At 39.7% G+C, this 27278-nt stretch overlaps 1 protein-coding gene across 4 annotated transcripts in view; it reads left to right on the top strand.

Annotated features, from left to right (window-relative positions):
• The window catches only part of DMD (dystrophin), a 2163935-nt gene extending 2138849 nt beyond the window's left edge, over positions 1-25086 (top strand). For 3 of the 4 annotated variants that reach the window (XM_065915496.1, XM_065915498.1, XM_065915497.1), the window contains 2 exons: positions 8326-8418; positions 23053-25086. In XM_065915496.1, the coding sequence (XP_065771568.1) occupies positions 8326-8418; positions 23053-23150 (191 nt within the window). In that variant the 3' untranslated portion in view covers positions 23151-25086. Of the gene's footprint in view, positions 1-8325; positions 8419-18449; positions 18482-23052 lie in introns of all 4 variants that reach the window. The other variant, XM_065915495.1, reaches the window with a different exon arrangement.
• The last annotated feature ends 2192 nt before the right edge of the window (positions 25087-27278 follow it).

The following is a 27278-nucleotide window of genomic DNA, read 5'->3' as shown; positions in this document are numbered from 1 at the left end:
CCAATCCTTCTCAAACACTTAAAAAATTTGAGACTACACCCCCAAATTATTTCACAAGGCCAGCATTACTTTGATTCTAAAGACAGATAAGGACACTACAACAAAATTATAGACCAGTATCTGATGGATACAGATGCAAAATTTCTCTAGAAAATATTAGCAAACCAAATTCAACAGTACATTAAAAGGAGCATACACCATAACCAAGGGGGATTTATCCCTGTGTTGCAAGGATGGTTCAGTGTGTGTGTATGTGTTTAGTTGCTTAGTCATATCCGACTCTACAATCTCACGGACTGTAGCCCACCAGGCTCTTCTGTCCATGGAATTTCCCAGGCAACAATACTGGAGTGGGTTGCCATTTCCTTCTCCAGGGTATCTTCCTGACCTGGAGATCAAACTCGCCATCTCCTGCATCGACAGGCAGATTTTTTACCACTGAGCCACCTGGGAAGCCCAGTTCAATATATATAAATCAATAAATATGATATACCACATTAATGAAATATAAAAATCACATGATTATCCCAACAGGTGAAGAAAAAGCATTTGACAAAATTCAGCATCCATTCATGATAAAAATTCTCAACAAGATGGGTATAGAGGACATGGATGTCAACATAATAGAGGCCATGTATGCCAAGCCCACAGCTAACATCAGGGCCCAGAAAATGGACCACAGCCTTGTCTAACTCAATGAAACTATGAGCCATGCCATGTAGGGCCACCCAAGTTGGACAGGGCATGGTAGAGAGTTCTGACAAAATGTGATCCACTGGAGAAGGGAATGGCAAACCACTTCAGTATTCTTGCCTTGAGAACCCCTTGAACAGTATGAAAAGGCAAAAAGATTGGACACTAAAAGGATATTCAGTGGTGAAAGCTGAAAGGTTTTCCACTAAGATCAGAAGACAGGGATGCCTACTCTTGCTGCTTTTGTTCAACATAATGCTGAAAGTCCTAGCCAGCATAATTAGGCAAGAAAAAGAATCAAAGGCACAGAGTCAGAAAGAAAGTATTAAATTTATCTGTATTTGCAAATGACATAATAATATATATAAGAAAACCTGAAACGCCCTACCAAATAACTGTTAGAACTCAATGAATTTAGTAAAGTTGCAGGATAAAAACTCAATATACAAAAATCTGTTGCATTTTTACACATTAATAACAAACTATGAGAAAGAGAAATAAAATAATCCCATTTAGAATTGCATCTAAAAGAACAAAATACCTCGGAATACATTTAAGTCAGTGAAAAATCTGTACACTAAAAACTGTAAGACAGTGATGAAAGAAATTGAAGAAAACATAAATAAATACTTCATGCTCATGAATTGAAAGAATTGCTATTGTTAAGATGTCTATACTACCAATTGCAATCTACAGGTTCAAAGCAATTTCTATCAAAGTTTCATGGCATTTTCCATGTAAAGAGAAATAAAAATCCAAAAATTTGTATGGAACCACAAGAAAGAACCTAAATAGCCAAAGCAGTCTTGAGAAAAAAAAAAAAAAAAAGAGCAAAGCAGGCAGCTTCATGTTGCCTGATTTCAAACTGTATTACAAAGGCACAGAAGTAAAAATGATGTGGTATTGGCATAATGACAGATACACAGATTAATAGATCAGAGGGCCCATAAATAACCCTCACACATATGGGGAATTAATTTACAACAAAGGAGCTGAAAACATAGAATAGGAAAAGAAGAGTCTCTTCAGAAAATGGTATGGGAAAACTGCACAGCCACATTCAAAAGACTGAAACTGGACCACTATCTTACACCATACATGAAAATCAATTCAAAATGTATTAAAAACTTAATGTAAGACCTGAAACCATGAAAATCCTAGAGGAAAACACAGGTGATAAGTTGTATGATATATCTTGGCGATGACTTTTTGAGTTGACACTAAACATAAAAGCAAGAAAAACAAAAATAAAATGACTACATCAAAGAAAAAGCTCCTGTACAGTGAATAAAACATCAGGAAAATGAAAATGCAACCTACAGAATGGGAGAAAATATTTGCAAATCCTATATCTTATAAGGAGAATATCCAGATTTTGTAAAGAACTCAATAGAACCAACAATCTGATTGAAAAATGGCAGAAGATCAATTAGATATTTCATCAAAGAAGATATACCAATGGCCAGCAGGTACATGAAAATGTGGTGAACATCACTAATCATTAGGGAAATGCAAATCAGAACCATGAGATATCACCTTACATCTGTTAGAATGGCTGTCATCAAAGGGAGAAAATCTAACTGCTGGTGAGGATGTTAAGTAAAGGGAGCCCTTGTACACAGTTTTGGTGCAAATGTAAAATGGTACAGAAAACAGATTGGTGGTTGCCATATGCAGGCAGTTGGGGAAAGTGGTCAAAAAGTACAAACTTCCAGTTATAAATTAGTCCTGCATGAGCTATAATGTACAGCATGGAGATTACAGTTAACGATACTGTATTATGTATTTGTATATTTGAAAGTTGTGCGGCAGCATGGATAGACCTAGAGAGGATCATACTAAGTGAAGTGAATCAGACAGAGAAAGACAGATACCATATGATGTCACTTATATGTGGAATCTAAAGAATGATACAAGTTAACTTTATTTGCAGAACAAACAGAATCACAAACAAAGAAAACAAACGATTACCAAAGGGAAAGGGAATAAATTAGTAGTATGGGATTAACAGATACACACTACTATATATAAAATATATAAACAACAAGGTCTTACTGTAAGCACAGGGAAGTATATTCAATATCTTGTAATTACCTATAATGGAAAAGAATATGAAAAAGAAATATATACATATATATATATGAGTCCCCTTGCTGTATACCTGAAACTAACACAATGTTGTAAATCAACTATATTTCAATTTTTTTAAGTTGCTAAGAGATTAAATCTTTTATCCTTGTGATGAAAACTTTTAAGATTTATAACTATGGTGATGAATGTTAACTTACTGTGGTAATCAATTCACAGTATATACATATTTCAAATAATCATGTTGTACATCTCAAATTAATAAAATATTATATATCAATTAGATCTTAATAGAAATAAAAAATGAATAATAACTACTAATTTCAGTATCTTTCATCACCATTCAACACAAGCCAGCTAGTCATCAGCTTCATCACCATATACCATTAATATATTAGAGAACTTAAACACAATATTTTTATGTAGAATTGAAACCATCTAGAGCTTCCCTAGTGGCTCAGTGGTAAAGAACCAGCCTTCCAATGCAAGAGATGCAGGTTCTATCCCTGGGTCCAGAAGATCCCCTGGAGAAGGAAATGGCAACCCACTCCAGTATTCTTGCCTGGGAAATTCAATGGACAGAGAAGCCTGGCGGGCCACAGTCCATAGTGTCACAAAGAGTTGGATAAGACTTAGTGACCAAAAAACAACAACAAAAAACTGTCTATTGTCTATCCCAGATCATGATTTCAAAAAGTCATTGAAGGTAAGTATCAGGTACAGGATAAATCTTTTTTTTTTCTTAAGAAAAACTAGAGAAAGGCAGGGGCAACATAATAAGTTATCACACATCCAGTTGGAAATTAGTTAAAACAGAATATGTGATTTAGATAAGTAATCCAAAGAAAAATAATGATGGGCATATTTGTTCATACACAGTCACCTTTTTTAAGAGAAAATAATGTTCCAGTGGGCTTCCCTGGTAGCTCAGTTGGTAAAGAATCTGCCTGCAATGCTGGAAACCCTGGTTCGATTCCTGGGTCGGGAAGATCCCCTGGAGAAGGGATAGGCTACTCACTCCAGTATTCTTGGGCTTCCCTGGTGGCTCAGCTGGTAAAGAATCCGCCTGCAATGCAGGAGACCTGAGTTTGATTCATGGGTTGGAAAGATCCCCTGGAGAAGGGAACGGCTACCCACTCCAGTATTCTGGCCTGGAGAATTCCGTGGACTGTATAGCCCATGGGGTTGCAAAGAGTCAGACACAACTGAGTAACTTTCACTTTACACAGCTTCCTTTTATATGAAGCGAAAACAGCAATAGTTCACTTGGGTGTAAAGAGAATAATGGGTGTAAGGATTCTTGTGTCTCAGCTGCACCACTTCTGGCTAACGTCACTTTTTAGTCACTTTTTAAGGAAGTAAAATTATCATTTGAATTGACAGGCAAATCAGATAGATGGGATCTCTTCCTTTCAAGAAAGCCTGAAACCATGGTGAATTTCAGAAGACTTGCAGAATGTCTTGCCCATAGCAAATGAGTTCATTTCTTTTATCTCAGACTTAATTGAGCCATCTCCTTTTCTTTTCACTTCAGCAGTGTCTAGCATATTATACTATATCAGAGTGCTGTTTTAACTTTGACTATGTCTTTCCTTATTTTGAAACATTTATCTTTTTTAAATGTTTCTGTCATTTCTTTGGACCAACTTCAGACAAACCATGAAATCTAGGACTAATAATGCAAAAAGGATTTTTATGGACATCTGTGGCAAGTACCTTGGATTGGAAAATTGAAGTATTAATGCTAAAGAATTGCGATTAACTAAGTTAGAAATCCCTTAACCATTGGCAGTACTATTTTAGCAGGCAGTGCATTGGTGAAGTAGGGATGACGGCTGGCCAAGTTCCCAGTGTACACAGTCGGGACTCAATAAATGTTTTCTTGTTGAACAAATGAGGGTTTTTTTGGTGGGAGGAGGTTTATGGTCACTAGTATTGTTGTTGGAGTCAGGAACATTTTGGAGTTGCCTGTAATATTGATGGCTCAGACCATAAAGAATCTGCCTGCAATGCAGGAGACCCAGGTTCAATCCCTAGGTTGGGAAGATCCCCTGGAGAAGGGAGTGGCTACCCACTCCAGTATTCTTGCCTGGAGAATTCCAGGGATAGAGGAGCCTGGCAGGCTGCACTCCATGGGGTCACAGAGTCAGACATGACTGGGCGCCTATCACTTTCACATAATGTTATAGCTACATATCAGCATATGATTAAGATAACCTGTAAACATTGGTATCTTGCTGGTTCAGTACATTAAAACAGAGTATACCAGTCGGCTATTGCTATGTAACAAAATAATCGGAAAATTCTCAAGGTATGTATTTGTCATTCATGCATCTATTGGTTGACTGGAGTTGTGCTGGAGCTCAACTAGCATGACTCCTAGTTGTGGGTTGAGGTCAAGTCTGTTTCACATGTCTCTCATCCTCCTTGGGTCAGCAAACCACTGGATCCTGTACTTCTTATGGCACACAAGCACAAGAAAGCAAACCCAATCACTCAAGGACAGTACAAGCTTCTGCTTATGTCATATTTGCTAAAATTCCATTGGCCAAAACAGGGCATATGACCGTGTCCAAATTCCTGGGCCAGGGCAGCACGTGCCTGGCAATACTTGGTCACTTTACTTTGTATGCCCTAGTCAATTTCCTGGTCTTCTTGGAACAACCCAATCGCACTCTCCCCTCAGAGTCTTTGCATTTGCTATTCTCTCTGTCTGATGCACTCCTCCTTCAATTAACTACATGGCTCTAAGTCTTCTTTCTAATAACTACAGACCTTTAAGTCCCTAACATTTTAGCTCACCTGCCCCTTATTAATGAGGTCTTCTTAGACTCCCCTTTCTGCAGAGTCTTCCTCACTGCCCTTCCCTGGCCGTCTTTTCTGAGGCCTAAGAATTCCTCCATAAGAATGTCTCCATGGAGACCAAGCTTTTTAGTTGTACTCAGAACCCAGGGTCCTGAACCTCTAGGACCTCATGCCTGATGATATGAGGTAGAGCTGATGTAATAAAACTAGAAATAAAGTGCACAATAAATGTAATGCGCTTGAATCATGTAGAAACCATTGCCCCCGCCTTGGTCCGTGGAAAAATTGTCCTCCACGAAGTTGGTCGCTGGTGCCAAAAAGGTCGGAGAATGCTGCTCAGAGCAGTTGCCTGCCACATAGTTGGCTTTTGAGAAACATTTGAATTTATAAATAAATCTGTTTTGAAATTTTTTTAACATTTAAAATCTGGCTCAGTGTTGAATAGTCCAGTGGCATTACTTTAATTTCAGATGTCATTTAGCTGTTTTCACTTTTCCAGTATAATCTGACAGAAAATATTAGACTGTAAACATTTTTCAGTGGTTGATTCACCTCTGCTCATGCATATAGATAATTCTGATTTTGATTCTTAAAGGAGTTTAGTTAAAACCCAAAGGAGTTTCTACTTACTGTGAAAATCTTAAGAACAGATTATATTTTACTTGTTTATGTTTACACCTAGGATGTAATAGGCCTTCAAAAACTGTTTGAATAGACACATTGATCACTGCCACGAAAGTTTCCACTGAAACCAAGAAGCCAAGTTTACATTCCTACTCAGACACATATCTTTGAGACTCATAGATGATAGTTATGACTGGTTGACATCATTAGGTTTATACTATTTTTTGATCCTTGAAGTAATTCAGGGAGAAGAATGTCAGTCACTTCATTGAACTACACGTAAACCTTAATCACAGTCCAGTGGAGTTCCTAGAGCTCCAGCGTGAGGTAATTAAACTGTCAGAAATATTAACATTGCTGCTCATGAGTGTCTCTGTTGGTTCTGACTTATTCTGTAATGTGTACAATCACTAAAGTTGACTTGATGCCATGAAAAATGCCTTATGTTCCCCAAATCAGCAAAATTTTGCAATTGGTAATGGAACCAAGAGATATAATCAACCCTGCAGCTGTCAGCATCCTGTTCCTTCTGGCGATATTTCATTCATTCCATCTATTTCAGATGATGGTAGTCTAAAAGCACAGGCAAGAAGAAACTACAGATGCTGAATTTCATTCTTTGACTTTTAAAGGCATGAATATGAGCAAGTAGTTTGTGCGTGTGGATGGATAAATATTCTAACTTCCTTTTCCACCTTATGACCTGAATTCTTTAGCAATCATTTCCTGTCCTTAGTACTTCAAAGAGGTTTCCTATGGTATGTTACCTGGAGACTCACTGAATCAGAGGGGTTTTTGTTTCTCCCAGGTCCTTAGCCCTCCTTTCTAATAACGGTATACAGCCTCACATTCACCTTGCATATGATTTTATCTCAGTGGTAAGCACTGCTAATGATTCTTTCAGCTTCTGCTTTAAGAAAGAAAAGGCGAAAACTTGGTAATAAATGCAGGGTTATAATCAGAGATGAAATTCCAAGTGGCATAGACCAAAGGAAATGACAAACATATTTAAGTCATTACATCACTGGCTCCCTTTTAAAGTCAGATGTGAACCTGAGGTTGTCCTTAAATGTGTCCATTATTGTTGGTTTGCTGAAACAAGGTCTTGTTTTAAATGGAAGTGACAATGTACTGAACAAACAGAACACAAAAACACGTTATTTTCACAGTTGGAAGATTGAATGTTATGAAAAATGACTTTCAGAGACCTTCAAAGTTCAAAATAATTTTGTTTGCTCTTAAGAAATTTCTCCCTTACTGCAAATGCTATTTGAGGTGTGTTTCCTTGACACACGAATAAACAATAGAGACACAGATCAAAAAACTTTACAAGGATACTCCCATCCCCAGAAGACCATCCATGCCTAACCTCCTTTCCTTCCAAATCATCTTTCTTTCTTTGCAGAAACAAATTCTCAAAAATTAAAAACAAGTTTCCCTTTGTAAGCCTCCAAAAACATAATTATGAAGTAACCCCATGTAACAAAGAGGAAAGGAACATAACTTCCCAGTATCTCCATATGTACAGTCCTTAAAATACCAATATTTCATTACCTTTATAGATCACATGAAACTCTTTATTTCTCCCTGTTAAACTGGACTTCAAAGGTATTTGAGTTTTGTTTGTATTTTTTTGTTAAATGTCAAAGGAAAGAGTGGAAAAAATACATCAATGTCCCCACTCCTTACATTCATAAAGTGAATTCAAAATGTCACATTCTTCTTTTGTGTTGAAGAGACACACTGCAAGTGTGCACTAATCCTTTTTTATTACAAAGAACAGCATTTCACATTTGTTAATGGGGCATAAGCAACTTATGGCAACTTTATCTTAACTTCTAAGCAGGTACACAGTTTTCTTTTCCAAGGATAATGACGTACATAAATCCCTGCATGAAATTCTTCATCCCTTGAAGGAACTGAAATTCTTCATTCCTTGAAGGAACTGCTCCCTAATTAGTTAGCTTGAGGGGTTATTTTTATTTCTGTTATTTATGAACAAGTGGCAAAGAGTTTATGATGGATTTTAAAATGCTATCATGAACCTTTTCTCTAGTGTCACAGTTTTTTTTCCTAAAGTGTAATTTGCCATTGTTTGTGTTTGCTTTCATTTAGGCGAGGAAGACCTTCTCAGTCCTCCCCAGGACTCAAGCACAGGGTTAGAGGAAGTGATGGAACAACTCAACAACTCCTTCCCTAGTTCAAGAGGTAAGTGCCATGACTCGGAAGTCACTCAGACTCACCGGAAGTAGACTGCTCACTGCCGTACACAACTGGCATGTGTAGTTTACATGTTAACATAAACAAGTGCTGACAGAATGCCAATTTGGGATCATTGTGAGAAGAATTTCCTTTCAAATGTGAATTTCTGACTTGGAGTGTTTTGAATTCAAATAGCCTGTTTCCAGAAATAAGAATACTAACTTAACATTCATAAGGTTGTCTCCCTTGCTTGGCACATTAGTCTGAAGAGTTAATTATGAGATAGCTTGTACTATGGAGCAATTATTAAGTGAGATTTACAGATGAGGAAATTAATGCCTTGATGGTGCCTTTACCAGAGACATAGAGCTACCACGTGATACAGCAAAGTGAAGAATATGCCTAGTGTACAGTAGTGGTGGGCACTTGAGCTTGCAATCTGATGTCCTTTATGTATATTTAAAAACTTTATCTTACCCATTCATTTAAATGTAAGTACAGTTAAATATATATTGAACTAGTTTGTTATTTTTTTTTTCACTTCCTTGGAATGCAGTTTTCACAAAGAAAGGCATTAGTTTCTTGGACTATTTTTCTTGGTTCGTTGCTCTAACATAAAACAAAGTCACTGACCCGCTCCCCCTTCAGTGAATAAAAAGAATGGCAGAGAGCATGTGGACAAGAGTAAATAATATTGTATTGCAAATGTGAAAATTGCTAAGAGTGAAAATCTTAGGAGTTCTCACCGCAAGAGAAAAACCTGTAACTTTGTATGGTGACAGATGGTACATAGACCTATTAGGGTGATCATTTTGCAATGCATACAAATGTCAAATCACTAGGTTGTACACCTGATACTAATATAATGTCATATGTCAGTTATACTTCAATTAAAAAAAAAACATAATGGCAGCAGTCACCTGTGAGCAAATAGAAGGAAATTCTAGAGAAGCCAAAGGGAGAAAGCATAAGGCTCTGTGGCCAGTGATTAGGACCCCTAATGGGCTGCCAAGGAGGGAAGGGCAACAGACAATGGGTCTATTTGTTCCTCTCCATAAGGGCAATGAGGAGGGTGTTTGCAGCCCTATGTTTTTCCTATCCTTTTGTTCAGTGTCAGTTAACAATGGCCATTTCCCAGCTATTTGATGTGCGAGTGAGCGTTGTGCAAGGCACATTAAAAGCAATAACATTCTGATAGAGCGTTGCTAAGGAACCGTAAGGGGAAGCTAATTTTAAATGTCTGCACCAGCCATATTTTCACTGCTGAGTGCCTCTGATGTGTTGATTTTAAGAGATAAAATTCTTGTGTCTTCCACCCACCTCCTTATCCCCCACCTGGCCAGACTCTTCTCCATCCTGCCTTCGCTGACTCCCTAGATGCCCTGATTCATAACAAGAAGACCGCATGCTGGTCTGACCAAAATCAAATGCATTCACCTTTATCCTGCCTCCTGTCACTAGCGCCTACTATGTGCCAGCGGAGGTGTTAGGGATGCAAAGGAGAAATGCCAAGTTCTTGCCGTCAAGGTGCTTATGGTCAGCTGGGGACACAGCCCTCCCAGACGTTCACATCACGGCACAATTAACTGTATTACTCCTATGATGGAGACATCTGCACCATGAGAGAACCCTAGAAACACCCTTCGAAATAAATAGGAGGGCGTGGGGTCCTCCAGGCAGAGCAAGGGTCTTCCTCAAGATCACACAGCTCCTCATGGGCCCAGTGCTGTGGAGCCCAGCTCTCATACACATTTCACTGACCCCCAGCTTTCTCTGGAAGGTCACAGACCTGCGTCTCATCCTCAGTCCTTGGCCTGAAAGCTTGTTTATGGATTCTGTGGGAAGTTAGTGGTCACCTCGGGCATTTCTTTCACATCCAAATCACTAGAGTAGATCCAAGGAGAGACTGGAGCAGGGTGCAGGGCTCTGCTCCCCCAGTGGCAGCCTTTTCACACCCATACCGGGTCCCTGGCCATCCTGATTATCCTAAGGTGAGCGCTAGGCACCCTCTCCCTGTATCCCCCTCTTAATGTCTTTGCGGCTAAACAGCACAGGAGTGTGAAAGACCAGAAGTACACCTCCTCTGATAGGGCATTTGGCAGTCAGCCTCTGATCTTACATTCACTTGTATGATGGTAATTTACTTACATGGAAACCTGGGAAACTCTCTTCAGGCCGCCTGGTTAGTGTTTACTAACTTAGTGCTTATGGAAGTATTTCATCCCCTGAGTGCTAATTGGACTTCTCAAATAGGGCATAAGCAGGCTTTGTCTGAAACCAATTCCATTAACCAAGTTCCTACTTACTCAACAGTACCCTGGTGGCCTGAGAGAATTCTTTCATTGTCCTGAAGCAAACACAATGAAATCAACAAACAAACACAGAACAAGAGAGTAGATAAGGTGCTGGAAGAGCTGACTGGTCTCTCCATGATGTGATGACCCTGACATTTTTTTTTTGTTAATTCCTACCAAATTATACCTTATCATAGGCCCTTTATGATTTTGCACCCCATTGCAATGTGTAGGTTCTTTTTCCCACACTGCCAAACAGTTCTCATATATCAGCAGGTATATGCTGCTGGTATATGCAGCAGATATATGCTCCAGTTCAGCTCAGTTCTGACTCTTACCTACCCAGAGACAGGATCAAAGTCCACAGGTTAAGGTCTCAGTCCCACAAGGCAGCCTCTCCTCTCCTCACTTCAGAATGCCAATTTTAAGTGTGGGTTGTCTGCTGGGTTTCTGACCCACTGGCTATACCCTAGAGATTCCAACAACACTCTCTTTGGGTCAGTTAATTTGCCAGAACAGCACACAGAACTTAGAGAAACATTTTCTTTACAAGATCATGGGTATGTGATAGAAAGATATAATCAGAAGAGATGCATGGAGCAAGGCATGGGGAAAGGGGGTGGAGCTTCCATGGCCACCCTGAGCTCACCACTCTCCCCACTTTGTCTCCACATGATCACCAACCAGGAAGCTCTCCAAACCCTGTTCTTTCTGGTTTATGTGAAGGCTTCATTACATAGGTGTGACTGCTTAAATCATTAGCCACTGGTGATTAAAGTTAACCTCCAGCCCCGCCCCTCTGGGCTCCCTAGTGGCTCAGTAGTAAAGAATCTGCTTGCAGTGCATGAGCCACAGGTTCGATCCCTGGGTTGGGAAGAGGGCATGACAACCCACTCCAGTATGCTTGCCTGGAGAATTCCATGGACAAAGGAGCCTGGCGGGCTAAAGTCCATGGGGTTGCAAACAGCTGGACACAACTGAAGCGACTGAGCACACAGGCATGTCCTCTCCTCTTCCTGGAGGTCAGGGGGTAGGACTCAAAGTTCCAACCCTCTCATCACTTGATTGGCTCCCCTAGCAACCAGCATCCATCCAAAAGTCACCTCAATAGCACATAACAAAAGACACTTCGCTGCTGCTGACCACAGGAAATTCCAAGGGTTTTAAGAGTATTGTGCCTTGAAGAGGGATGAAGACTAAATATATATTTCCTGTTATATGTCACAGTATTCCACCTATCTGTCCATAAATTTAAATGGATAAAATGTCTTTTCATTGTAAAAAGGCTGATGATCAATGCACTCTAAAAAGTGGTTTTTCAAGCATCTAGATCCCAGATAGGTGGGAACCAGAAGGTTGATGCTGACTCCCAATTACCTCATCACCAACCAATCAGAAGAATGTCCATGAGCTTATCACAAACACAACCCCCCTCCCTCACCCTGTCTTTATAAACCTTTCGTTGAAAGCCTTAGAGGAGTTCAGGTCTTTTGAGCACTAGTTACCCTAGACTCCTGGCTTGGCTCCCTGCAATAAAGCAATTCTTTTCTACTTCACCCAAAAAAATAAAAATTATAAAAGTGGATTTTTGGATACTTTATTTCTAACTAAAGACATTTTTTAATTTTCAAACAATGGATAATATATACATACACATACATATATATATATATATATGCATGTGTGTGTGTATATATATATATATATATATATAGTAGGATGTAGTGGAACTATATTAACAATTGGTAGATACATTGATATTATGCCAGAAATCTTGAGATTGTTAATGTTTCAGGATTAGAGACTCTCCCGAATTGGAAAGGCCTTGAAAGATCATTTTAGCATCTTTGATGTTAAACACAGTGGCTTTTGATCTTTTCTGATCATTATCCATAATAAGAGAAAATATTACATCTCAGACTGGGGTAAAGATACAAGTTATTTGTGTGTGTATGTACACACATATATGTATGTACCCTATAGCAAACATATATTTATGTACTCACATATACACACAAAGATCAGAAACAAAAGTTTCATGACAATACTTTCTTTACTACATACAACCACACTGTTTCTGTTTTATGTATTTAAAAATAAAATGCTGGTCGCAACCCACTATATTGATTTCTGATCCAGTGGTTTAAAAACACTGTTCCCTAGCAGTTGAAAACCTTCATACTGCTCTCTCTGCTTCACTAATAACAAAGGAACTGGTGACTCAGCCAAGGGCAGGAAGCTGAAATAGTTTGTGTAGAATCAGGATTCAAACTCTAGTTCTTTTAGTTCCACATACTGTGATCCATAATCGAGCACACTATTCCCCACACTTATTTTAAAGATCTGTAAAATGAAAATACAGGTACTATACTTATTGAAAACAATCTGTGTGTAAGTGGACCCACACAGTTCAGACCCATGTTGTTTAAAGGTCAACTGCAGTCTTTTATTAATAAAGAAACAAGCAAGATCCATGCATTGAAAAAATTAGAACAGACATACAAAATTAAATGTTGCATTTTCACCAGGAAAAAAAAAAATACTACTCTAACTGATCTCAGCTTTCCTGACCCAGGTTAATATATTTTTTTTAAAAATGATGTTTTAAGAGTTTCACCATGGAAATTTCTGCCAAACCCTGGCTAGTGTCTTAGAGAACACTGGATTTTTCATCTAAGTCTGCCATCCACGTTCCCATCGGTGTATTACAAAAAGTGGAGTTCATGCTTGCTACAGCTGTCTTGGACAGCTGTTTGCATAACTGAAAACAGATGTCAGACCCAAAGGTCTGACATTTAGTGGGAAAGTGCTATTAAATACCACCTCATGGTTTCCTTAACCCTGCTAGGTAATTGCCCACAAAGGAAAAGACTTTTTAGTATTGTGTCTTTCATAAATACAAAGCATATAAATAGGGAGTGTGTACTTTAAATTCACAACTTTTTTGTTACACTTTCCCAAAGTTTTGACTTAGCAGTAACTCTTCAGGCATCAGCTAATCTTCACCATTCCACTAGAAGTACCTGGATACCCAAAGGAGGGAAGAGCCTTGTTCAACTGAGCTTCAGCTGTTATCTTGATGGCCTTGGCTAAACTGTTCTACGAATTAATAAAGGGAGCTGCCTGCTCCTCCACTTAGTGATCAGGTGATAGTCAGCACTACCCTGTCTCAGAATGGCTCTGAACTGCAGGCAGTTCACACTGAGAATGTGTGCGTGTTTAGTTTTGTGATCCTATCTTTCCTGATGAATCTTTAGCTCTGGTTAGTTACTTACAACCACTGGAGGAGCTTGAGGGCCTTGGTGTATTTTAAACCCAGAATGTTAGCCAATTTGTAGTTAACCTATTTAATCTACCTATATAATCTCTCCCTGTGTCTATAAATGGAGGAGTTGAACTCTACTGTAATAAGAATCATTATCTACCATAAGACAATTTCTAAATCCCCACCATCATTCTATAGGAATGCTACCTGGTTAGAACGAACAATAAACATCATTTTAACATCAACTCTTGAAGCGATCTGTCCACATATCTCTGATCATCTAGCAGTCAAACAAAGCTTTGTTGATGCATGCACATTCATGAAAGAAAATGCTTCCCTAGTCTGGGTTTGTATTGGCCCCTGTAAAAATGAGGTGTCATTGTCCATATAGATTAATGACAGGATCCCAGATAAGCTCTTAGTGCAGTGAGACAGCTCAGGAAGTGGTCAGCACTGTCAGTCAGTTCTGTCTGCTGCCTGCATCATCTTTTACCTGCTGACCTGTGCTACATTATTTTTATCCCCAACAGCCCATGCCATCCTCTCTCTCTCATACTCCCCCTCCTAGATAAGCCCACATACAGTCTGTTAAATGCCTCTAAATTAGCAACCCAACAGCTCTGCAAAACCTACAATCCAAGCCTTGTCTGTGGTTCTTTCATGGAAGAGCAACAGAAAGCCTGCAGATGGATGGAAGCATCCTAGTCCCGGGCTCCCTTCTCTTTCCTCTCGGCTTCCAGAAAGGATCCAAGCTCCTTTATATCAGGGGTCGGTGAACTGCAGTCTGTGGGCCAAATCTGGCTCACTACCTGCCTTCATAACTAAGCTGTCATCATAACACAGCCACCCCCACTCATTTACATATTGTCTACGGAGGCTTTCTCACTCCCAAGGGCAGATAGTTGTGCCAGAGCTGAAGAGCTGCTCCAGAGACCTTGTGACTGGCAAAGCCTGAAATAGTTACTGTCTGGGCCTTTACAGAGCAACTTTGCCAACTCCGGCTTTACATGATTACAGTGTTGTCCACTCTAGCTGATGATGTATGTACAGTCACAGATTTCAGAGCTGATCAACTTTCAGCTCAGCAAAACTGTGCCTCTGAATTGATTTATACATTTATATCCGTGTTCACCAAAGACCCTGCATTTTCAATCAACTATAGCCATTTCAGTCTTCTTTTACTTGTAATGAAACAGAGATCCTTAAAAGGGACTCATTCTTCCTGAACTTTTAAAAACCATCAGTGAATTGAGATACAGAAGCTAATAAAGATACCCAGAAACAGGAACATCCTGGGACTGTGACTCTGAACAATGAATTACAGCCAATCATCTTGGCTTCCCACTGCCTGAGGAAACGCGACTTCTCCAGACCTGACCAAGCCCTTTATTTAGACTCAGGACTCCCTGACACACTTCCTCTTTCTCTTGATTCATTTCCTGACAGACAGCATACCACATTGCCAGATGGACCCCCTAACCCAAGGTCTAAGGAGACTCATTTCCAAAGAATGTGTTTTTGCAATGCAACTTTTATCTGGTACTTGATTTATTGGTAAAGATTTTTTTTAAATGACGCAATCAGTGAGCCTCTGTTTTGCCAGCATAGAAACTACTCCTGATAAAAGCAGAAAACATGTGTTTTAAGTCTTTTTGAACACACAGTGGACCTCCGTTTGTACTATGCTAATAAGTACACCAGAATCCAAAGTGATGAGGGAGGGTTTTTGAAAGAACTTAGGGATCATGTAACTTGGGGTGGTTCATTTCACAGAAAGCATGGCTTCTGAAGAGGTGCCTGAAACAATCCAAAGCATCTGCTGCACCTTCAGCAGTGACCAGTTGACCCTGAGCTCTGAATATGGCTTGGTGAAGAATTAATAAAGATCTGTAGCCTTTATCATTCTAGTAACTATAATTGCATTCCAGAACTAAATCACATTGCTTTCTAACAACCCTGACCTTCCTAAGGTTCTGAAGTCTTTAAAAATACACCCAAGTCAAGGACCTACTATATAGCACAGGGAACCAGACTCAATATTTTGTAATAACTTATGTGGAAAAAGAATCAGAAAAACAATATATGGGGACTGCCCTGTTGGTCCAGTGGTTAAGACTTTCCAACGCAGGGGGTGTGGGTTTGATCCCTGACTGGGAAACTAAGATGTCACATGACTGGAGGCAAAAAAAATCAGAAGTCCAAAACATAAAAAAGAAGCAATATTGTAACAAATTCCATAAAAACTTTAAAAATGGTCCACATAAAAAATTCTTAAAGAAAACTTACCCCCCAAAAAAGAATAAATAACTATATGTATGTATGTGTATATATATATGTGTGTGTATACACACACACACACACACACACACACACATACACATATAGCTTCCCGGGTGGCTCAGTAGTAAAGAATCCACCTGCAGTGCAGGAGACAAAGGAGATGTGTATTCCATCCCTGGGGTGGGAAGATCCCCTGGAGAAGGAAATGGCAACCCACTCCAGTATTCTTGCCTGGGAAATCCCATGGGTAGAGGAGCCTGGCAAGTTACAGTCCGTGGGGTCGCAAAGAGTTAGACACAACTTAGTGACTAAACAAGCACCATAACATACATACATACATACACATATATATATATATATATATATATATATATATATGAATCACTTTACTATATACATGAAACTAACACAACATTGTAAATCAACTATACTTAAATTTAAAAAATAGAAAAATAGACCCAAGTTACAAGCCAGAACCAGTTAGCAGCCCTTGGCATCCAAGCTAAAGGACAGCAAGCAAGGCCAAGTGTCCAAAAACATCAAAGGACTCTTGGCCATGACCTAGTGTGGTGACCTTCCTACCTTAGTTCACCTGGCAGTTACCAGATACCCACAGTGTCAAGGTACAGTAGAGGTATCAGGGGTAGAGAGGTAGGTGAGCAGCATGTGGACCCGCCTTCAAGGAGCCCATAATCTTATAAGGGAAGAGAGTTAATTCTACCACCAGACAGTATAACCATGAAGTAAAAGATTTCTTTTTCATTTTGCCAGTGGTGTCAAGGAGAATAGATGACTCATTCATGTTGGGTTTGGGCCCTCAAAAATGATGCTGTTCTCCCCCTTTCCTTTTTTCCATTGTCTGCTATGGTCCTACCATTGGAAACACCCACAACTGCTGAGCCAGTACTTTTTTGTCTCTCTCTCTTTTCTGGTTTGAAGAGCATCGTGAATACCTTGACCATGTTTTTTACCTCGTCATGCCTGCCATTTTTGTATCCCCAAGAAAGGGCTGACTCAGGAAAATTCGGAAGGAAGGCGGAGGCAGGAGAAGGTCATACTTAGAAAACCTTTACCTGTATGCTAGAAGTTCAGTCCTAGACTTGAGTGTCGAAAGCTTTCTTCTGGATGAGTAGCTCCAGATCTCTTTGCTGTCAATGAGGAATCCCTGGTTCATAGGTCCTTTTGGAGCCCCTGACCATGGTGTGTTGGGGGGAGGGGCTCTGCTCTGCTTATATCTTGCTCTATATACTGGATTCCAGAGAAGATTGATTTAGGAAATATCCCACTATTAAAGCCACAGTTTAACAACCAGGACTTCACTTTGGAGTACCCTGGAGATAAAAAGGAGATCACATGCCCAAGACATGCCAGGTACGATCAGCAGTCCCTCGTTTTCTGTCCAGTTATAAATACTAGCATAGCAAAACTTTCTCACCACAGCCTGCTTTTCAAAAACACATAACTGCATATACAGACATAGGATTCTAGAAAACCAACAAGGCCAGGGGGGTCTGTGACAGACCCTCCAGGCTCCTGGGATCTGCTGAATCATGAGATGGAAGGTGAAGGTTCATTGCTGAATTGTGCTCCGTGGCTTGCCCATAGTGGGACTTAACTCTTTTTCTGCTTTGTTTCCATTTTCTCCAATGCCCCCAGTCCTGTCACAGACATGCTGAGCTCCTATCAGACAGAACAAGTTCTCCCGAGAGGATGGGGTCTAGGCTCTAAGAAGCAGTATTCCACCTTGCTTTCACAGTGCAGATTTTTGGCCCCCCAAACCAACTACCGTGTATGGTTTGGTGTGTTGCTTGTCAAGTGGACAATCAAGAGATTCTGAGATTTTTGACGAGTAAACTTGAGATTCTACAGTTGCCCTTGAAAACAATGCTCAGCTTGTCAGGTTTCCCTGCTGAGCCAACTTTCATCCACTTAGACACATGAGCTCTGTGGATCCTCTGAGTGATGTCTTCTGGATCATGTTATCTGTTTACACCAATTTTAAGTGTATGTAAAGGTTATTTGACTGGATGTGTCTTTTGGGTTTTTTGTTTCTGTTTTTTTTTTCCAGAAGGGGATAAATGAATTGTCATCTCAACATTTGTTTGGTAAAAGAAGCAAATTGGTATGAAACTGTATATTTATGCATGTTTTTTTTTCCTTTCTGATATCTCTGCCTCTTCCTCTCTCTATTATTAAAGGAAGAAATACCCCTGGGAAGCCAATGAGAGAGGTTAGTGAGATTCAGGCTCACAGCCATGGCTTCTGTCTGTCTCATCCCGCTTTCTATGTTTGGCGTCTGTGTAAGAATTGTGTGCGTGCACGCGCATGTGTGTATTACACATGTCATCATATAAGGATGGTAGTCACCTCTCCACTTGCAGCTCATGAGGAACATGCCTAAAATGTTCATGGCCATTGTCATCACCATGACAACAGGACCAGGGGTTGGGGGAACAGGACTCTTTTAAAGGGCAACCCTTTGTAGTCCCTAAGTTGGAATCCGGAAGTTCATCATCTGTTGCCATTTGCAACACAAACAAAATCTTCACAATACATTTAGCCTCACACATAGTCGATGAGTCATAAAGCTTCCTTCCACTTCCAAGACCCTAGTGTTTTCTGCCAGTGCCCTTGGTTTTTATTCTTCTTGGATGACTTCATTTTGTTTTCCTTTTCTTTTTCCTGGTTCCTACACTCTCTCTTTCCCACTTTAGCTAACATTGTTTTTTGAGCACTTACTGTATGCCAAGGACTTTTCTAAGCACTTGCCATCTTTTTCATTATGTAGTCTTCACAACAAGCCTTTGAGGTAGGTACTCGTATCAACCCCATTTTAAAGATAAGGAAAGTGAGTCAATAAACAGGTAAGCAGGGTGTCCAAGGTGACAAAGCCAGGATTTGAATCCAGGCAGTCTGGGTCCAGAGCCACGCTCTTAACTATATGCTTTACTGCCACTTAGAAAACGATGTGTGCAAAGCATATGACATCTCAACTTGCCCATTAGAGGAGTTTGTTTGTTTGTTTTTAACTTGGCATCTGGAACCAAACAGACCCACACCCAGTCAGGAATAAAAAGTGAATTTTGGAGTCTAGAGGGACTTTTTTTAATGCCTTTTATAGGTAGGGTACAGTGTTATCACTGAATGTGGTTTGGGGTTTAATAGTAAAAGCCACTTCCTTCTGCATACTACCCGGAATATTATCTAAACACTGAATTACCTCATGAAATGGCATGCTGAGTGACAGCCCAAATGAAACAAGGTCGTTCTTACCAAGAGTTGAGTATGAAGGAAGCAAGAAGGGATGCTCTCCCGTGGATGACAATAGCAAATACTCTGGTGCGAGACAGGCTGGATGGGTGGGGAGTCCTTAGGAGAGGGCTCTGAATCCTTAGCACAAGCATGGACAAGGGTAGCCACTGATTCATTTAAATGTAAGGAGTCACACTGGAAATTCTGCCAGTGCTATGCCATGCAGGTCAAATCGACTGAATGATCCTCCAGTGTGTCTCCACCTGTACCCCCTTCCAAGGCTTGTGGGGTCCGAGGGAGGGAGTGGTAGGCTGGGAGGAAAAACAGGAAACCTGAATCTGTGAAGTATTGAATGCTCCTGACGGTTTGCCTTCTAATGTGAGACTTCTTGGGTTCACTCTGATGGTAAGTTCTCCTTAAAATTTATTTTAACTTGTGGTAAAAAGTTGCACTGTGTTTTCTTAACCACCCTGAACATATGTCTCTTATGAATGACTTTTAGAAAAGACCAGCACATGTAGTTGCAGTCCCATAGGCATGTGGAAACTCTACTACCTGAGGTGTATTACAATCAGACAAGTTTCCAGGAAGTCAGGAAATCCAAATAATAGTGATGTTTTTTATTGTTATGAAAATGTCCCCCAAATGTACAGTAGACCAGATATTTTTTTTCCAAGATTAAATTCTAGAAGGAGAGAAGCACATTTCACCACGGTATTCTGGCTGTTCCTTTGGCCAGTTGAATGCTCACCATTTCTTTGGGAATGGTGTTTTTTAAAAAACAGAGTGCCAGATTGCTATTGAGGTCTTGGGGCTCTGCCAGAAATTCTCAGTTCCCAGTCACTGCAGCAGACAGCTCCCTGAGGCAGAGGTGGCGTGTGCAACTCAATGTGTCACAGTTCGCGCCGACTTGGAAAAACATACAGCTAGCCTAATGTTAAATGCACGGTGCCTTTCTCGTCAACAGTCCTTGCTTAAGGATGGATGAAATGAATACTTTCTATAGAAAGATTTTTCGGTCTACTTGTGCCTGAAGCTCATCACAGATGTCTGAATCCTGCCTGTTTTTCAGGGCCTCTAGTGCTCCTAGTTACGAGATTTTCATTTTGGCTTTAGAACAATCTGTCAGGTGAAATGAAGGCTCTCACCAGTCTGCTGCCTTCCACACATGGATAATAGACGCAAGATACAAACCTTTATTTTCTGTGTCCCTATTTGTGTGTGGTTTTATGCCTCCAGCAGGTTCAGGTGTATGATTCTTCGGGGCAGCATTTTGAGCAAGAGAATTGTTTTTTCTGGCCCGAAGGAAAACCTCCATGGAAAACTGTAGAGTTGTTTTTCTGGTGAAATGGGTATAGGTAAACACAGTCGTGAAAGGCATCATGTAGATATGTTCATTTTTTGGACAGCCATGCAGTCTTTTGTGAATATTTAACCATCTGGATAGGTTAACGGCCACCTAACATTTTGTGGGAGTGTGTGTGGTGTATTAAGAACCATGACCCTCTGCTTGACCTGGTAAGTTTGTAAACAGCAGATACCCCTAGAACTTAGGCCTCTTAAGAGACTCAAGACTTTTTCTTCCGTGTAGTAACTGAACACCATTTTGAGTAGGAAAAGTACCACCTGGCTATCTAATCTATAAATGCATTTCTTTGTCTCGGTTATCTTTTGAACTGCAGTCTACATCTCCTGGTACACAGTCTAAAATAGGCCCTTTGTAATCATTGTTAATCAGCTGATAGGGGAAAAAGTGATTTCTGGCCTGCTTGATAATACATGTTTCTAGCCACCAGGTGGACTATACTATAGGCAGCTGTGGGTCATGAGAAATGGTTGGCATTATATTTATGTGTCAGGTTGTAAGAATCTTGGGTTTTGCTTTTAGTGGTTTCAGTGATTGTTGTTAAGATTGCAAGCAATTAAAAATTTGCAATTAGTCCATCTATTTTCAATCACACATGAATAATTGTACAGCTTTCCCAGAGTTGCTGGGCGGTCAAAAGGAGACACAAGGGAAGTTCTCTAACCTGCTGGCATCAGGCTGATCTCTGTGCTCTGAGGAGCAGCAAAGGACTCACTATGTCTTTGTGTGGTTTTTATGGTTTAGAAAACCTAAAGGTGATTTTTGTTCTTCACTGAGGGCTGCCAAACTCTTGGCCTGCTCTATGCATAGTACATACGCTCAACCAAAATCCAGAGTAAATTTTTTTTACAGCACAATTAGTCCTCACTGAAACTTTCTGCCCTAATAAAACTCAAAGAGATTTACAAACTTGGTCACCATAATATAAATGGCTGCACGGCCTTAAACTTTTAATAAGTCTTAACTTGATCTGGTGCCATGGCTGTTTAAGTGCCAGCCTATGAATCCTCTTCAGATCCTCTCGTATATTTAAAAACGATATGTCTCTTGAAATAAATATTAGACTAGAATGCCTGCCCTAGTCTATCTTTAATTTTTATAGGGATTTTAACAATTATTATGGGAATCTGTAAAGTTGATACATGGCAAGGTAGTAATAGCCTAGTAAAGCATTTTTCCTTTCAAAGGCAGTACTTGAATAGTAGAATGATTTAATAATGTCCAAGAATTAAAATTAGCTGTATAAAAATATGGGACATACATGAAAAGGCAAGTCATAAAGTATGTCTCCGATTATCTTACTCTAGATCTGAATTTCACCACAAAGTACCGAGAGACATTCGGCTGCCTTTATGCTCCATGCTGGGGGATTAATACTAGGTCATGTCATATTATTATTAAAAGGCTATTCTTTAACCCTCATTTAGGAGGAGATCAAAACTGGAGTCACAGGATACCCAAATGCATGCTACACATGTGGGTCATATTCTAATTAGAGTCTCAAATAATTTGGAATCAAAAGTTATTTTTTTCCCCTGAAGCTCCCTAATTCAAATGTTAGTAGTGAATAAAAAGGTCAAGAGTTTATCTTTCAGTTCAAATAAGAACAGAGAGAAAACAGTCACCTCCACCATAGCCTTAGATGTGAGCCAATAGCTTGTAACAGCCTTGAGATGAAGACTTCACGTTCATGGTGATGGTAGTAGAATGGTGGTGGTGGAGATGGTGGTGATAGTTGTGGTGGTGGTTGTTTAATAGGAAAAACAAGTTTTCTTTTAAATACAAGTATATAGTAAATATTCTCCCACAACCAGGTGGAAAAGATACATGCCACCATGGATTATTCCTCTTACAATGGGAATCTTGTGCTTATCCATGGAATCCTTCTGATATATATCTACACGGGAAAGGGGAGTATAGTCTTGGACTTTTGCCATTTCTATGATGCTAAGAGCCTGATCCCTGATAGGAGGCTGATACTAACAATGTGGAATGGCTTCATTAACAAGGCTTTGCTTCTTCCTGGAACACTGGTGAAAAACCAAGCCCTATTGTGTATCCCCCTCGATGCAGCGTCTGTGTTGTCTTCACCTAGAAACGGGGGATGATTTCCACAGCGGCAAAGAGTTGGGGTGATGATGTCTGCACCTTGCATCAAGTCTCTCTTTCTCTTTGTTTTCCAGGACACAATGTAGGAAGCCTTTTCCACTTGGCAGATGATTTGGGCAGAGCGATGGAGTCCTTAGTTTCAGTTATGACAGATGAAGAAGGGGCAGAATAAATGTTTTACAACTCCTGATTCCCGCATGGTTTTTATAATATTCATACAACCAAGAGGATTAGACAGTAAGAGTTTACAAGAAAAAAAAATCTATATTTTTGTGAAGGGTAGTGGTACTATACTGTAGATTTCAGTAGTTTCTAAGTCTGTTATTGTTTTGTTAACAATGGCAGGTTTTACACGTCTATGCAATTGTACAAAAAGTTATAAGAAAACTACATGTAAAATCTTGATAGCTAAATAACTTGCCATTTCTTTATATGGAACGCATTTTGGGTTGTTTAAAAATTTATAACAGTTATAAAGAAAGATTGTAAACTAATGTGTGCTTTATAAAAAAAAAAGTTGTTTATAAAAACCCCTAAAAACAAACACATACCTACATACACACACACATACACACACACACAGACAAACACACAAACACAAACTGAGGCAGCGCATTGTTTTGCATCCTTTTAGCGTGGTATCCATATGAAATTCATGGATTTTTTTTTCTTTTCTTGCATATTAAAGATAGGACTTCCTCTAAGACCACCAAATGACTACTTCACATAGCTGTTTGGAATTGTTGACTGAGTGGGACTGGCCATGGGTTTTCATTTTACCCATCTATATGTCTATCAGTATGTAAGCACTGTAGGTATATAGGTAAATATAAATTTCAAGAGACATTTAAAATTTCTCGTTCAAATGTTCTTGCCACTTCCTAATGGAAAGAAATTGCTTCTCATCATCCAGGCTCACCTGCTTGGTCTAGAATGAATCCTCCCTGGAGCCTGAAGCCAGAAGGAAACTACCACACTAAAACAGTCTAGAGTTCCAGATGTTTCTCATTTTGAACTTTCCACTGACAACTAGAGTATTGAATTTTTTTAAGGGACATATGAATGAATACACAGGACTTACTATGTCAGAGTAATCCACTGGTTGATACATTCAGCTTCCTGCTGCTGACAGTGCCACAGTTTAGAGTTAGTGATGCTTTGGCAAGAGAGCATCTGAAGGCATTTTTAACTCCCAGGCAGGAGGGTTGTAGATTCCCTCAGAGAGAGCAGACCACTCTTCACGTATAGGATTGGATGACTGTTCATAACCTTATGGAGAGAGCTTTATAATTACAACGCAGTTATTTTCTCACAGTGAAACAGCAGTGGGTGTCTTGGTTTTCCAGTTTTGTAAGATTTTTTTTTCCCATTGCAATGAGTTTGTAAATGCCACAAGACTTAATTTAAAATAACCCTTGTGAAAATGTGGAAGACAGTTGCCCCATCACATTATGACACTGTTAAATATCCACCCAGGACCCCTGCGTCCCTGTTCGGCATTTCTCTATAAGTAACTCCAGGAGGTTTGTTGATTGGGAATGCAAATGGATTCAAATGTTTCAAGAGGTACTCCAACCCCCTTTTTGGTGGATTAGGCAGGTTAAATATATATAAGTAAACAGAAATCATTCAAAAAGAGGAATACAGGCAAGAGGACTAACTGGTAGGAAAAAAGCTTTACTCTTTCATTTTGTCTTATTAGTCTTTCACTTTTTTATCATCCATTCAATAGAAATCACCCTGTGATCTTATCATTTTGCAAATCTGTTACCTCTTACATCAAGTGTAATTAACTTTTGGAGAGTGGGTTTTGTTCCTTATTTTACTAATGATAATTAACATCAAACATGGCTTCTCATGCTATTTCTACCTCACTTTGGTTTTGGGGTGTTCCTAATATTTGTGCACACCTGATTTCACAGCTTCACCACCTGTCCATTGTGTGAACATTTTCCTCCATTTTCTTTTTCCTTTATAATTTCCAAAAGAAAACCCAAAGCTCTAAGGTAACAAATGATATGAAGATTTGATTTTAATCTTGGCATTTTTTTTTTCCTTTATGTGACGCTGGACTTTTTCTTTACCTGAGGTTTTGTGGTTTTTTTTTTTTTAACCATGATTTAAAACAAGGGGTTACTTTACTTCCTACTAAGTTTAAGTTTCATTCTAAAATCAGAGGTAAATAGAGTGCTTGATTTTGTTTTAATCTTTTTTGTTTTATCTTTTAGACATTAGTTCTGGAGTGAGTCTCAAAATATTTGAATAAAAACTGAGAGCTTTATTGCTACATTTTATGCATTAATTTGGACATTATTTCATGTTCCTTATAACCACCGAGTAGTAAACTGTAAGTCATAATGTAACTGAAACATAAACATCACGTGGCATGTTATGTCATTGTTTTCAGGTACTGGGTTCTTACTTGCGTATCGTAATATATTGTGTTTTAACACCAACACTGTAACATTTACTAATTATTTTTTTAAAACTTCAGTTTTACTGCATTTTCACAACATATCAGACTTCACCAAATATATGCCTTACTATTGTATTATATTACTGCTTTACTGTGTATTCTCAATAAAGCACGCAGTTATGTTACAAAAAAAGTATTGACTGCATTGTTTTTATTTTAATTTAGTCACTTTGACATAGGTAATACTTTCATATTGTCAAAAAATGAAAAATCTACAGAGCCAGTGAAAAGACCCTCACTATCTTATTCCCACTTCACCCTCACTGCCCTCTGAATAAATATCAATAATTTCTTATGTATCCCACAGTGTTAGTATTATATGAGCAATTACAAACATAGGTTCCTACTTTTTTCCTTTTCATACACAGAACCTAGCATTCTATGCATTCATTAGTATATCTTGGTTTTTTAAATTTAAGAATGGGCTCAATCCATTCTTAATTATATCAAAATAGATCTTTTTGTTTCAACATATAAAATGCTTTCCTCATACTTTTTTCAGGAAAAAATCCAGGAAACAAGGGATTCCCTAGTGTCTCAGACGGTAGAGGGTCTGCCCACAATATGAGAGACCTGAGTTCGATCCCTGGGTCGGGAAGATCCCCTGGAGAAGGAAATGGCAACCCACTCCAGTATTCTTGCCTGGAAAATCCCATGGATGGAGGAGCCTAGCGGGGTACAGTCCATAGGGTCGCAAAGAGTTGGACACAACTGAGCAACTTCACTTTCACTTTTTTTCATACTTTTTTATAGATGTCTCATAATCCAGTGGGTGTTTGCAGGATATTACTTAAGTGGTCCCCTTTGGTGGGTCGTGGTTTTCCTCTTTCACTCTAACAGACAATACCACACATCTCTCGTTTCATCTTTTCACTTGCGTAAAAATATATCCACAGGATACATTCCTAGAAGTGAGCTTTCTGGATCAAAGGTGGTAAGCATTTGTAACTTGGGAGGTAATTTTTATGCAGCAGTGGTTATAGTGTTTGTTTTGTGTTTTAGTAATAACAAGTGTATGAGTTAACCAGTTTGCCGTAGACATGTTGCTTGCCAGTTCTATTATTATAAATGGTATCAGACCTAAGGAGATGTCTGAGCAACAGAAATCATGCCCAAAACGACGTCTCAGAACTGGTCTGGGGAGTACACCCCTCTCCTACATAGTCCTGACCACCACTAGAGGGTACCCCCCTCACCCCTGTCCTGATCTGCCTCTGTCCCAGCTGCAGAGGAGGTTCAGAAAGGATTAGCAAGGTCAAGTCCTCTAGCAAGAGCCTATCTTTGCCTCCCACCCAGATTCACGGGGAGGACTTCCCCAACAGTGTTCAGATGCTGGGAAGTTCAAAGAAATGACACAAGTCCAATAGGTACAACCTTTTCTGTGCTGTGTTTCGGAGAAGGCAATGGCACCCCGCTCCAATACTCTTGCCTGGAAAATCCCATGGGCAGAGGAGCCTGGTAGGCTGCAGTCCATGGGGTCGCGAAGAGTTGGACACGACTGAGAGACTTCACTTTCACTTTTCACTTTTATGCATTGGAGAAGGAAATGGCAAGCCATTCCAGTGTTCTTGCCTGGAGAATCCCAGGGACTGGGGAGCCTGGTGGGCTGCCGTCTATGGGGTCGCACAGAGTCGGACACGACTGAAGTGACTTAGCAGCAGCAGCAGCATCCTGTGCTGGGCTTAGTCAAGCAGTCATGACTGACTCTTTGCAACCCCATAGACTATAGCCTACCAGGCTCCTCTGTCCATGGGGATTCTCCAGGCAGGAATACTGGAGTGGGTTGCCATGCCCTCCCCTGAGTTGGGGATCTACCCAACCCAG

The sequence above is a fragment of the Muntiacus reevesi genome, chromosome X (assembly GCF_963930625.1).
Source record: "Muntiacus reevesi chromosome X, mMunRee1.1, whole genome shotgun sequence".
NCBI lineage: Eukaryota > Metazoa > Chordata > Mammalia > Artiodactyla > Cervidae > Muntiacus > Muntiacus reevesi.
This window is presented reverse-complemented; position numbering and strand designations above follow the sequence as displayed.